The sequence below is a fragment of the Trachurus trachurus genome (genome assembly GCF_905171665.1).
Source record: "Trachurus trachurus genome assembly, chromosome: 17".
NCBI classification, from domain to species: domain Eukaryota; kingdom Metazoa; phylum Chordata; class Actinopteri; order Carangiformes; family Carangidae; genus Trachurus; species Trachurus trachurus.
Window position 1 is genome coordinate 25,892,851 of NC_139900.1, and position 15,156 is coordinate 25,908,006.

The 15,156-nt window shown below is 42.0% G+C and overlaps 1 protein-coding gene across 1 annotated transcript; it reads left to right on the forward strand.

The window, feature by feature from the left end:
• Positions 1-382: 382 nt before the first annotated feature.
• On the forward strand, positions 383-4,482 carry LOC311001235 (proenkephalin-A-like; the record flags this gene model as incomplete). Its single annotated transcript, XM_083992265.1, has 2 exons — positions 383-526; positions 3,818-4,482. 2 exons carry the CDS (start codon positions 383-385, stop codon positions 4,424-4,426), a joined length of 753 nt encoding a protein of 250 aa, XP_083848391.1. The 3' UTR covers positions 4,427-4,482.
• Positions 4,483-15,156: the final 10,674 nt, after the last annotated feature.

A 15,156-nucleotide genomic window follows, 5' to 3' on the forward strand; every position in this document is an offset into this window, starting at 1 on the left:
AACTAGTCAGAGTAATTCTCTGATGTTCATGCGTAGCATTCACTAAACAAACTCACACTTAACATTTTTTCATAGCTATTTATATGTTTATTAAAATGTAATTATAGTTATTTTTGTTGTATTAGTATTTTTATTGTTAATTCACACTGTCTAGAGAAAGCCTGCTTTTATTGTTATATTAATATTCAGTATCAGTTAAAGTTAAAGCAGAATAGTGACATTGTTAGTACAAAGTGCTAAATGACTCCCTATTTAAAAAAATGTTTCAATAATTATTTGTCTTTTTTATTTTCTTCTTTATTTTAAGTGTTCAATGTTAACAATGTGACAAGTCCATTTTTTTGTAACTAGTGTGTTTTTGTGATTCCTCCGTCCTCAGTCCATGGCTGCCCCCACACACAGCAGCTGCATGTGGATGTTGGTTCTGGGTGCGTGTGTGTCACTGGTGGTGGGCTCAGACTGCGGGAAGGAGTGCGCCCTGTGTGTGTATCGCCTGCTGGGACAGCAGTCTGGTTTCTCCTCCCTGGTAATGTGACTTTATTTGATTCTAACTACAAGGTCCATTTGTATTTCTAACACACTCGGGGGCAAACTAATAGGAGATTAAATGAGATCAGGAGGTGACAGAGACCTCATCCTGTCTCACTCAGGTTCAATATTTGATCATCAATTGACTTTTATATAGACACTAACTCAGTGTGGCAAACAGGCCCAGCAGTCTGGTTTCTCCTCTGTACAACGTCTTGCTACTGTCATTTTATTAGATATGAGGATAAATTAATAACACCACTGGGCAGCTCCACATTAAATTAATAATACCAATATGCTATGATACAACAGTTAGCTCCAACTAAGATGAAAATCAATCCATGAATGCTGACGTAGAGGACAACAACACTGGGACTTTTAACTACATTAATTACTCACCTACACAGACGTAATGTTATTAACCGTCAGAATTACATTAACGGCCGTTATCTGTCTTAGGCTGTAGCTAATAATTCAATTTTAGTCATCAAAAGAGGACGAACAGAAGGATAGAAGCCTCGATACTTCAGCGCACACCTGAGGTAACGTGTAGTAAGCTAGTGTGCAGGTCAGGAAAGTGCCAGTCCATTGACATAGCCTAATAAATATTGTACTAAACATATCACAATAAATCAGAATCTGTTTATTACGGTTAAATGATACGCTGCTCTTTGGTAATAAGCCCGCAACCTCACTCCTACAGCTGAATCACAGCCGTACTGATGTTCTCTGCATCACTCCCTGATAATGATAATGTTCAGATATATCAACCAAAATACATATCATCCTTTTGTTTTTTGTTCCTTTGCTTTGATTTTTCTCCTCCACTCCTGTCGTCTTTTACTTTCTGCGCAAATTCCTCTCCTAATCTGTTTTTCATCATTTCCTTTTTTCCTCTTTTTTCGTCTGTGGTCCTTGTGTTCGTCCCCCGTATCCTTTCTTCTTTGGGTTTCCCACCTCTCCTCCATTCCTTCTTTCCTCAGTTATTAGATGCCTGCGGTCACAATAAAAGTGTCCTGTCAACCTCGAACCAATAAAACCTTAGAAATATACTGTATGTCATTGTTCTTCTTTCCTTGGAAGGAATTTCCCCCTTTCCTTGTCTCATCATATCATTCTCATTTTGTACAAACAATTTAACAAATATTGACGTGTTGAGCACGTTTTGATGCTTTCAATGCTGTGGATTTTGTGACGGACAGGATTTCCAATATGTTCCGTAATGTCATTATGGGCAGAGCAAAGTGTTTTTTCCCTCTGTAATATTGTGATGTCAGCATCTTTGCTTCACTGGTGCAAATCATTTGATTAACAGAAAAGAAAAACACCTTTTCTCCCTTATTTTAGGAAGCAGCAAATATTTATCAGTAACCTCTTACTTCTACTCTATGTCAAGTCAAACAATCAAGAGAAATTAAATAATGTAGTAATTGAAGGTGTTAAAAAGTGCTTCATTCTTAGTCATAATAGCATAACTTATATATAATCACTAGCCTATTATACATTTTCGTAGGGATTGAAATATGACAAACTGTCCGTGTGCATAGGGAAAACCGCTGAGAACTTACTTGTGTACTTCCCATCATGGCCACCAGACGGAGCTGCCCACACCCCCCACCCCCAAACCCCTTGGGTGCCAATATGTCCTCAATTCAATTTTCCCGTTCATTAATTTTTGTCTTTACAAGCCAGCGGCACTGAAAGCTCAGCAAGAATCCCTCCCTTGCTCCATCAGACAGGAGTCTGTGAAATCCACTGACACATATGAGGTTAGGACAGGGCCGTTGCATAGGGGAGAAGGGCTATACTGGGGGCTGTTGGGGGCCCACAGTCCTGCAGGGCCCCCAACAGCCCCCAGTATCCTAATCTCTTTTGACTAAATTATTCTGCATATAACCCCGACAAATGCTGCATCAGCATCAAAACAAGACCATAAAACTTGTAATATTCATGAAATATGGTTTATTTTCCAAGCAATAACCCCCTACTTTCTTATAGAAATGATTTAGTCCATGCTAGAGCAACAGTAGCTCCCCGTAAACTAATAATAATAATAATTGAGTATATTGCATCAGGTACTGTCAAGAACAAAGAGTAACAGAAAAAAGCATGATAATAAATGATAAAATAATACATAGTTTAAGAAAAAAGTGGCGAGGAAAAGTCAGGGGGCAGGGGCCCTTCAGTGCTTTCAGGGGGCCCAGAATTCCTAGCAACGGCCCTGGGTTAGAAGCAGGTGAACTCAGCAGCATAGCAGAGGGACGACTGGGATGAGTGGGTTGGAGGAGGAGGGCGAGGATCATACTGGGGCAGATGCATTTAAGGGAGAAATTGTATTTTCCTAGTTGTTGAGGGAGTAATTTCAGGGCGTTGTAAATACGGCGTCCTGTGGTTTTCTCTCCAGCCATCTGTTGACTTGTGATCTCTCTCTCTCTGTTGTCGACTCTTTCTCTCTTTGTGTCTGTTGCTCTCTATCTGAACACCATCTCGGGTGCACAGTTGCACAGCAGACAGATGTCATGAGCTTTTTCTCTGCACGTCTCTGCCACCCATTTAAAATTCAGTAATTATTCATCGAACCCCGTCGTCATAGTTCATTGTGACTGTGGTGGGAAATAAAACTAACAGTGATAGACTAACAGCCAGAAACCGCTCTTCATCTTTTATTCTTCTGTGATCCATCTGACAGGTTGCTGGGAGTATCGTTCTCAATCCATCACGGGATAAAATTGATGTTGTGTAATTTAACACGGCCTGAAATCACTCACTTCTCACATTCTCAGTTATTTAGCATCTACTTGACGTTTCAGATTTATCAAAAGTTACAGTTTCCTTAAGACTGAGGTCCTAAGGATTGATTTTTAAAATGTCAATTAAAAGACTGGTTCTCTTTTAATTCCTGAAAGTCATTTCTGAAAAGAATGTGGAAATACAGTTTCTTTGTCTCTTTCTCTTGTTTGAAGTATTTTCCTCAACCCATTCATTCACTGTGATGTCTGTGTTTGATCTGACTATTCAGCTCCCATTGCTTCATAAACTACAAGTAAGCCGTGACACATTGATGATTAAGATAATAGAGCAATACTTAATGTAACAACATGTAATAACTGAAGGGTCATAACAAGCCCAGTCATGTCAACTCACAGAGCTGTCGGAACCCCTGAACCATAGGCTACACACACGAGGGGATTCAGGGGCAGTGATGACACACAGCTGGTAAAACAGCTGTTTTAATTGGCAGAGGCTGAAAAGTGAAAGTCATAATTATAATTTTGTTTTTTTTCCCCAGACATGCTCTCTTGAATGCGACGGCGCGTTGGACAGCCAGAAGCTCCGCCTGTGCCGGGACGCCCTGTTGGAGGAAGGAAACCACATTCCCCTCGATGCCGACCCCCGTCAACAACAGGAACAGGAAACAGTGGGCGCCATGATGGCCGACGACGAGGACACGACCTCGCCGGAGCACCAGCTGGCCAAGAAGTACGGCGGCTTCATGAAACGTTACGGCGGCTTCATGTCCCGTCGCTCCTCCTCTCCAGAGGGGGCGCTGCTGGACGATGCCGGAAACCAGGACGAGGAAGAAAACATTCGGCTGGGGATCCTAAAGATCCTCAACGCCGCGGCCGAGCACGGCGGCGAGGGTGACGGTCAGGGAGGGGAAGCGGTGAAAAGATACGGAGGCTTCATGCGTCGGGCCGACGGAGGGGCGGCGGCGACGCAGAGCGAGCTGCTGGAGGCCGTGTTGGGCCGCGGCCTCAAGAAGCGATACGGCGGCTTCATGAGGCGCGTGGGGCGGCCCGAGTGGCTGGTGGACAGCAGCAAGAGTGGGGGGGCGTTGAAACGGGCCTGGGAGAACGGCAGCGAGCTACAGAAGAGGTACGGCGGGTTCATGGACTAGGAAGCCACAGTTCTGACCCTTCAACTACCCTCCAACCCCCCTCCCCTCTTCTCTTCAACCAATCACCTTCTAGTCTGGACTCGTTTTTGTGTCTGAATCGACTCCCTCTGCTAATGTCACTGCATCATCTGGCTTTGTATAACATGCTGCTGCCCACTCCACCGGATCAGCTGGTCCTGTAATAATAATTAAAAAAAAATATATATATAAACATTAATCATTCAGATGTACACAAATCTCTCTTTTTTTGGTCAGTTTTTGGTTTTCATGACATTATTTATTAAAAGAATCTGTTGATTGAGTTGTTGGTCAAGTGTGTGATTTCAAATTTTTGTGTCTGCAAAGATCAAGTTTTCACAATAAAGTCAATTGGTGAAATATGCAAATGTTCTCTATTTAAGTAGCTTAAGTAGCTGATGGAGTTTGTGTTGTATCTTCAGGAGCATGTTTTGATTGATGTTCAACATGTCAAGTCAGAGTAGACCTGACAAACATGGAGTCATTTGGACAAATTCCTGGTATGAAACAATCATCATACGTCTTCACACCTGAATGGGTGGTTTGAGGGTTTAGGTTAGGGTTCCGGGCTAGAATGAGGTTTATGTTAGTGTTGGCGTTTCCAGTTTTTGTCCTTGAAGTAAACACAAACTGAAAATGACACGCTGTGGAAAACATCTCTTTCATTTACTGAAAACAACACAGTCCAGACTGATTCAGGTCTTCTCATTATATCCTTAAAAAATCCATAAGGCCTTCGATAAGTTAGATCAAACTCTGTGTGTCAATGTCAAATAAGAAATCACAAATATTACACAGACAAAAGTGGACACGGTTCTGAGCCTAACAATAAGACAGTGCATGAAAAAAGAAAACAAGGAAAACCACATTATAATGTATAAAGATGTCCCCCATAATGAGAGAAACCCCTGTCACGGGTGTTTTGATGAATGGGTTAGAGTATAGATTTATGCTGCGTTCAAGACAACTTGGAACTCGGAATCTCCCAGTTGAAAACTCAGAGTTTGAGACGCACCACACTGGAATAACCAAAAACATGGTGGAGCGGGAAAAACTTTGTATTCAAAGTGCTTTACGCAAGACATTAAAACATTAGGGGCACAATAACTATTTAAAGAAGCATTACGGATCACTAAAATCAAAGAGAATTAACAACATGAATTTATGTTTGTTCCACAACATCAGGAAATCTGTAATTGTAAGTAAATATTGTATATTTCATAACGTTTTAATGTATTTTGCATTTAAATCTATGTTTTACCATTGACTGTGTGGTTCTGCGCGAGTGCAGATTGGTGTGTGACGTCAAATATGTTTTCCGACTTCCCAGAGCTTGAGCTCAGACATGAGGTGGCGTTTGATTGCACTTATTCAAGAAGGAGGTAGGAAACATCCGAGTTCTGATTTGTCTTGAATGCAGCATTGGAGTGTGACAGTGGAGCCTGATCCAATGATCATGATCACCAATATCATAAGAACAACCCAAACAGGAGAGAAAAATCTTATAGGAATATCACAAAACTTTTTTCCAATGTGCAATAGTTTTAATAAAAATGTGATTATCTTAATCTCATCATGAAGAAAACAGTTACCATTGCTGGTACCAGTGGCCAGTCTGTATTAAACAGAAGCAGGAACCTGACTGCTGGCTGAGTGGTTATCTATGTTTTTGGTGTTCTACACACATATATTGCACTTTGTATCACAGTGTGCAGTGAAAAGGACGTCTGCTGCTCGCCTGCCTGCCTGCCACAGTGTATTGGGAAATACATTCCCAATCCCACAACACACTGTCAGGGGGGTTTCCCAGAAGCACCACAGCTGTGGGTGCACTGAAGAGAAATCCGAGGATGCTGGACCTGCCATCTGTGCTCTACTCCCGTCTCCTCAGCTCGTTTCTTTATTTTACTGATCTGTTTTGTTTGTTGGTTATATTGACTCAGTTTCAATAAGGTTGTGAATAGTGTCACTTAATCTTTTATTTATAGAGCATTTTTCAAAACAGCATTACAAAGCAGCTTTACAGGGCAGCAGGAAAACACATGGTATTACAGTAAAAGGTCTGAGATGTAGCAGGGGGTAGAGGCATGAAGTGCTTCAAACGTAATCAGTAGGATCTAAAAATCAATTCTAAAACATACTGGGAGCCAGGGTAAGGATGCTAATATGATCCCTGGCAGCTGAATTCTGAACAGCCTGGAGCTGATTTATGGACTGTTGACTCAAGCAGGTAAAGAGACTGTTGCAGTAATCCAGGTATGATGAGATAAAAGCATGGAAAAGGGTCTCAGTAGTTAAAAGTTTACATGTTGGTAACACTTTAGTTGACGGGTGGGCGCATAGCACATAAAACCTTTCATAAGGTGTTTGTAATGCATTCATGATGGCTTCATAAGGCATGACTCAGAATTCATACATCGGGTTACAAACCAGGAAATACAAGAAGAAAATACCACTATTCAGCATTCTATTGCAATGGTTCATGAAGGCCTCATAAAACAGTCACTAATATAGTGTGTTACCCAGAAAGTCCCTTTATCACACCACACACTTTATGAAAGGTCTTATGAATGTGCCATGTACCTACCCGTCATGTCAAGTGTTACCAATTGGTCTTATTTTTGTTATGGGTCTTTTTAGGATGATAAAAACGCGGTTGTACCACCTAAAACGTCTATTTCTGTAGTAATGGTGTCCTATCGGAGAACCAGGAAGTACCATTTTTAACTCGTTTCCTTGGGTCAGTTGGAGCCTGGCCGATCAATATGACGGGACACAGTTCGGGTAAAAAAACAACTCAGTTCGGACTGAGAATTAATGCTTGTGAGTCCAGCTGCATCAGGTCTGAACTTCAACACCCGTGGATTGAACCGGGTCGGGTCGGGTCGGGTCTAAATCGTCAAGCTCGTTGAGAACTAGGGCACAAATTAAGCAGCTTAGAAACTGTTCAACCAGGCGATCATGGGCTTTGAGAAGTTTTGTTCATTCACAATAATTTGTATAAAATAGAAATAGCCCCGGCTTCTAACTGAGACCAAGTTGTATTTGCTCAAACCTGTTGCCAGACCTGGCCAGTACGAGACTCGACTTTTATTTGAGAATTGACAGTATTTTGCTGTTGAGTAGCAGAAAGTCTACATGTACTTGCGGTGCACATGGGAATCTCTATCTCTAATCGTCCAAAATATATTAGTTTAATGTACTTGATAACACTGGCCTGTCACCTCTGACTGCATCTGCACTGATCTCTGAAATGCTCAACAGGTTGTGGTAGACATGACGGTGATGATCGCAACAATTTCAGTTATTGCTCCACGTCACACACAACTTTTGACTGACACAGTTGCCGCCACTGAGGCGTCACTTCCTGTCAGAGAGATAAAGAGCACCATCCATGAAGACCCATCAGAGGGATATGACTTCCCCTGTACATCTTATCTTCTGCCGACCCCTGGTTCCAATCTCTGCTCTTCATATCACCACAAGATCCACAACCAGGCACTAGCCAAGTGGTGTGAGAGGCAATTGTATCCTCTATCAGCAGCAGCAGCAGGTTAAAGTCTTAGCTCCAGTTTGTAGTGATGCACTGTGAAACCTCAGACTACTGCTAAATGCTATACACCATAAACTGTGTACATTTTAAGCCACGTAGCTCAGCTACTTAGCTTCAACTGTGTATATTGATTACATAGCAGATAAACAAATGTACGGTATCGATAACGTCTCTGTATGTCTTCACGCTGGTCTTGTTGCTCCGGTGCTAATCAGACACGGGCTCCGAACCAGAACCAGCACTGGAAGCAGCTCGGTGGAAAAGCTTGTAGCTAGTAGCAAGCTAGTATGAAATGTTTATGTGTTGCCTGGCAACAGCCTTGTCTCCCTTCCAGTTGCGGAACTATTTCTGTTGGCGGAGCCAAATAAATGATTAAATAAACAAACAAATCATAATCTCTTGTAGTTTATTACTGTTCTAAAATGCGCTCGTAGCACTGTTGTATAAAAGCAATATCACACTCGAGGTCGTGCTGTTGTACTGTATATCAGCATGGTGTGTTTTATCTGCGGCACTCGGCCTGCGGCCTCGTGCCTACGACCGAATCACAGCCGTGCTGATATACAGTAGCCTACAACAGCACTCCCTCTCGTGTGATATTGCTTAATTATACTATACTACAGTCCCATTATTATCAGCAGCATTGAATCCCCCCTTTGTTAAAGCCACAGTAAAATATATGACATCATTTTTCCTGTCTTCTTCTTTCCATCCTCCCCTTTACAACCTCTTTTCCTTTCATCATAATTTGCAGCATTCCCCCTGCATCTATGACCCTACATCCCAAACATCATCACTCACCTTCAGAACTGGCTTTATTTCCTGGAATCACATCCTTGTTCTAATTCAATCCCTGCATCATATGAAATAGCATGTCCTACAGGGGTTCTCTCCTGGTTCTACAGCTTCCTCCCACATGTGATGCTAGGATGAACCGGCCACACCAGTATGTGTGCATATGTGTGAATGTGAGTGTTTCTACATATCAGCCTGGTGACCTGAGAAGGGTGCACCCTAACCCTATGTCAGCTGGATGTTGCTCCAGCCCATCTCTCTCTCTCTCTCTCTCTCTCTCTCTCTCTCTCTCTCTCTCTCTCTCTCTCTCTCTCTCTCTCTCTCTCTCTCTCTCTCTCTCTCTCTCTCTCTCTCTCTCTCTCTCTCTCTCTCTCTTTCCAGCCTATTTGCACTCTTTAATAATGAGGCGTAAATGTATGGTGACCACAGTCTTTGCTTCTGGCTTTCAATGTTCACAGAGCCAGAGTTTGTGAACATTATTGTCTCCAGCATGAACTGTAGTCCTCCAAGCACAGCAGACACCTTAAACATGATCAATGCCATGTAAACAATTGTACATCAGGACTCTGACCTAAACTCAATTTGATGCAAGCAAATCAAAAAGCTGCCAAGAAGAAGGTATTCCGCTGTATTCAAACTCCAAACATTATTATTATTATTATTATTATTAAATATCGACTTGGAGTTGCGTCAGTGCAAATATGATAATCGATGATGATTTAACAGACAGGATTCAGCTGCAGTGTCTGAGGGACCGACAGTAGTCGGCCATTGATGTTGTTATGTCCACAGACTGTAATATCCGTTTTCGGTGTCTACACGAGGCGGTGTTTGGGACCTGTTTCCAAAAAATATCGTTTTCACCCCCTGAAAACACCATCTCTAAGGTAATGTAAGCTAAGTTAAAGCAGAAGTAAGCGATCTGGTCGTTTTGGCTAACTTCTTGTCAGCCGATGGAGTTAGCAGTCCCCGCCCTCGTCCCTACGTCACCACATTCACGCGCATCCCTTGGCTGCACACACAGAGAGGGCCGCCCCTTTATGCCGTTCTCTCTCCTCATTGGATAAAGGTTGTAGGATACAAGGAAAGTTTTCTCCTCGGCTTACAGCAGAGCAGAGTGACTGACAGACCCGTGTTTCGGACCAAACACTCTATATAAGTGATTGCTGTTGGAAGATATAACTATTTAAGACTTATATTAACACAAATATTCCGCTTACTTCTGCTTTAAGCTAAACTAAGATGAGACAAGACAAGACACAATAAGGATAAAGCCAAGACAAGCTAAACTAAGCCAAGATAAGATTACCACTTTTCTTCGTAACAAAAAGACCAGGAGAGACCAGGGAGGGTCCGTCCAAATTGGACAAACCAGGAAGAGGAGCTTCCGCTACAAACAAGCTTGAAATATAGACTAATTAAAAAAATTTCGGAACAATTTCGCATTTCGGGGCTTCAATACAAGACGGACATTACATACGAGCAGCATGGAGGTATTTGGATGGATTTTTTGGTGTCTTTTTGTTACGAAGAAAAGTGGTATCCATTTGCAACCGTTATGACATGCACTGCTACGCCGAGACCCCCTGTAACTCAGAGAAGCCACGGATAACTCTGAAACTTCTCCCAGCCCTTAGTCGACATGAGGGTGAGTAGATAATGAGTGCAATTTGAATTGTGGGTGAACTATCCCTTTAACCAATGAAATTCTGTGTGAAGCAGTGACTGAAATGTAATAAGTCGCATGGTCTTGGCCATTGCCCCGAGCTCTGACTCCTCTTCACAGGACTGACCCAGGTCAGGTTTCAGTGCTTTTTGTGTCCCCTTGTCACCACTGAGGGTGAACTTCGCATCTGCTTTAAATGAATGAGATTTTGTAGCAGCTGGATGAAACTGATATCTGAATAGAGAGGTTGATTGTCCCATCAAATGCAACAGAACCATGACCTCGGTCAGAAATTGCAGTCATCTTGAACAGAATCTATTGAGTCTTAAATTGCCCACCCATCTCTGAGCCGGAAGAGCCACTTCCACATCACTGAAATATGTGGGTATATGAAATCCATATGCTCTGCAGTGGCAGTAGAGGTGTATTCATGTAGAAAAGGCAAGTTCAATTAAAATGGAGTGCCAGGCAAATCAATACCACTGAATTTCCATCAGGCTGTTTTTCTTATAGGGACAGAGGACTAAAACTACATGTTATACATGTGAAAAATGTGTCAGGCAATTTGTTAAATCAATCCATCTGCCTTCAACTGCTGTCACAGTCATAAGTCCTATTTCACTGCAGGAACTTTGAGATTATTTTCCAGGAACTTTTGTGTGGGCCTTGGGGTACAGGTAGCCTACTCTGAACGGCCCCGAAAATCTCCGGGGTGGGGCTTGAGGTTTACTCAGTGCTGATTGGGTATATTTTAAACGTGATGTGATGCAAACAGAAACCTCAAAAATAAAAATAAAAACCCCAGCATTATTAGAACGCATCTACACAACAAAAAGCCATAGAAGAGGAACTGCCGCACAACCATTGCGAAACGGTTGCACATTGATTACATCACCTCAAGGTCCTTCTCTGCTGTGAAGACACACCTGTAAAGTTCCCAACTCCTGAATTTTACCAGTGGTAACAGAAATCTTCTGCAGGAGAGGACAGAAACTTGGCAACCTGTGACCTCATGTGTTTAAAAATGTTCATCTGGCCCACAGTTTTCTGTCTTAAAGGGATAGTTCACCCAAAATTCAAATTTCACTCACCCTCATGTCAACTAAGAGCTGTGAGAATTTTCAGAGTCCTCCGTGCCTTCTCTGAGTTACGGGGGGGTCCGCGCAGCAGAATTTGTCCATATAATGGTTGTGAATGGATACCACCTTTCTTCGTCCAAAAGGACACACCAAAAAACATCCAAATACCTTCAAAATGCTCGTCTGTAATGTCCCTCTTGTATTGAAGCCCCGACATGAGAAATTGTTCTGAAAGAAATTAAATAAGTCTATATTTTAAGCTTGTTTGTAGCGGAAGCTCTCAGTGTCTCGGTTCACTGCTCTTCCTGTGTGAGTGCAAATCTTTGCACTGACCGGCAGAACAATTTCTCATGTCGGGGCTTCAATACAAGAGGGACATTACAGTGCACTTCCATTACATTACAACAATCTTAAATGTTGGATTCAGTCTGAAATGGAGCCATGAAAATGAATGGTTTTGAAATCCTCATCTTGGTGCATAGAGAACTTACACACAGCATTAACATGGAAGCACGCTAACTATAGTTTAACAACTTGCAGTAAAACCAGACTGTATAAAAATGATAAAACATTAATAATGACAGTGGGATGTCAGGGTTGAGATATTAAACGATAACATATTTCTTTTGGCATCAAATGACTCAGCAGAATTGGCATAAATGAGCTCATTTAAACCACATAACACTGTTACTGATTCATGTGTAATCTCCCTGTTAAATTAACGAGGTATAAATGAACATTATGTGGGTGAGCATCAGCATTTATTGTAATACAGCACAGCAGACTTTGTTTATATCGAAGCTGAAGGAGTAATGTGTTTTCATCTAATTGTGTTGAGCTGATCTAAAGGGAGTTCTTATTATATTACTTGTGTCTCTTTCTGTCCAGCCAAAGTCTGGATGATTGGGGACAGCTCAGTCTAGCGTGAGACCCAGTGAGCGCTTTCTTTGGGGTTGTCCGTCTGTCCATTTTTTGTGTATTCAGACCTGTGGCTCGTTTGCTTCGTTGTGATTCAGCAGCTAAACTGATGCAATTGTTGCATTTTTCTTTTGGGTCGTTTGTGTTCACAAGGTGACAGTCCCAAACGGTCCAAAGTTGTAAAGAAATGCCATGCATGAACCAGCTGTTCTCTCATTGGTCAGAATTCTTACCTGGAAGGAGGAGGGGGGTTACCTGGGTAAAACAAAAAAACATGGAATAGAGGCCTCAACGGCCTGAAAATTAAAATCCGACCCGGTCCAAACCGCGGTTGAAGCACACAATCTGAGTCATTTGTGTATATTTTCTAGCCTGACAAGACTATCATTTAAATGTATAGTCTGGCAACGACCGGTAGACCTCGGCTCAATCCACAGGGCGGGATGAAGGCTGTCTTTCAAACTGCCTCTTCACGCAATAGGGTAGCACTACGACTGTTTAGAGCAAAGAGCAGGATGACGTTAGCCTGACAAGCCAATTAAAACATGTCGTAATTGCGTTAAGACCGCCCAACGACTCTCTAAACAGATAGAGCGCTGTGATTGGTGAAGACAAACAGTGTTCGAGACTCAAAAAGTTCCTATGGCTCGTTTCTAGACCCACCTACAGAGCAAATATATTTGCTGCCGCTAGGGTGCGTCTAGATTTATAGACTATATATTTTCCCAAATTTGCCCAAACCCAACCTAAAACTGCCCCCCAAAAAAGGTGGGGCATTTTAGATATTAGTCTTAGTCTTAGTCATTTTGACGAAAATACTTATTAGCTTTAGTCAATTTTAGTCATTCCTATGATAGTTTTAGTCTACTTTTAGTCGATGAAAACTCAAAAAGGTTTTAGTATAGTTTTAGTCAGTTTTAGTAAAAAAAAAAAAGTCTTTTAACAAATCAATTCAAAAGGAATGGTTTTACACATAATGTTTCCACCCAATGGCAAATAGCCTACTTTATGGTCTAAGGATTATGCATTAGCCTATACAGATAAAGTGGTAACAGTAGTGCATTCAGTCTTTTTTCTGCTGGATTATATTTAAAATATGTCCATATATCTTCTCGTCGAGTGACGGCAGGTGTGTTGAACAGAATGTGCGCTGCATACCAGGTTGTGGGTGTGACCACACAAGGATGGGATGCAGTATAGGGTTGCAGATACTTTTTGATGTTAATTGACAGATTACGCGCACAATAAGCAGAAATGTCATGCATTTTGAACGTCTGACCACCATCATCGTCATGTTTTCGTCATCAGAGAGCCATGTTTATCTCGTCACCGTCTCGTTATTGTCATGAAAAAAAGGGGCGTCAACGAAATATTTCATCATCGTCATCGTTAACGAAAACAACACTGGTTCGAACCCTGATCTCCTGCACGGCATGCGACAATGCAAACCGTTTCTTGGCAGCCTGTTTGCATGTCTTTTATGGATGAGTGAGTGCACCTCCGTTACACAAACAAACCGTTCCAGGGTTGGGATGGAAACAAGCCCAGACCACACCTTTTAAGTGATCTCGGCCTGCTTGTTTTGTTCTGCATCCGAGCGCGATTGCTGTGGTCACATCTGCCCAAGTGAACTGATCTTTGGGGTTAAACGCTCCAAATGAGGCAGGTGTGAACACACCCTCAGTAACACCTCAACAGAATTTCTTCTGATCCATCACAAACATTTAGTAGGACTCCAGAATGAACTGATAAGATTTCAAAGGTCAAGTTTTGTGTGACCTTACAATACAAACACAATACCTCGAAAAGACATACCATGTTTGGGCCGAGGCATTTGGACCAGAGACATAAAACCTTGCGGCTCTTCCTGCAGATCTCATTACTTCACACTATCCACTGATTTAGCCACTCACTGATCAGAGCTGCAGCTGAACATCACAGACGCCTTGAAGTGCTAGAAACAGATCATTTCCCCAGCATTTGGGAGTAAAGCTGTATTTTGATCTGCGTATGATCACCTGAGAGTAAATTACATCAAATCAGATTACTTATTGCACCATTTTGTCTTTAATCAAATGATGAATTCTCTCAGTTTCCCGACGTATACGTATGTCATCATATTCTTAATTTCTGTTATTGGATTATCTGAACCGGTCACTAATATAAATCAAATGAAACTTGTATGATCCGAGTCTGGAGAACACATCAGTCTCCATCTCCATCCATTTGTCTGATAATATCACCAGTTTGATGGAGGAAGAGAGAGAGTTGAGTTTCTTCTGTTGTATATCTGTTGCTTATTAAACCATAAATCAGCACCGAGCGCGCAGCTCCTCTCATTCCTTCTTCAGTTCAGACTGAACCCTGCGTCTTCTGTCACCCACAGAACACTCTGTCTGGTCTCCATCACTTCCTTTTCAGATTTGAGAAAAAAGGAATCAAGTGTAAGTCTAAACTGTAAATGTTGGAAAGTGGAAAACATAAACTAAAAAAAACAAAGAAACCAAGAACAATATAGAGATTGCTCCTGTTTTTGTTGTTGTTGTTGGTGTTTTTTGGCTGTGTTCAGGTCGGTTTTGGACAGAAAATGCACAGATTACTCGGATCAGTTCGGCTCCAGCCTTCAACCACAGCTTGTTTGATTTTGAAGGCCAAATGTCACAGCATCGCAACAAGGCCTGTCCCAATTGGAAGGCTGCTC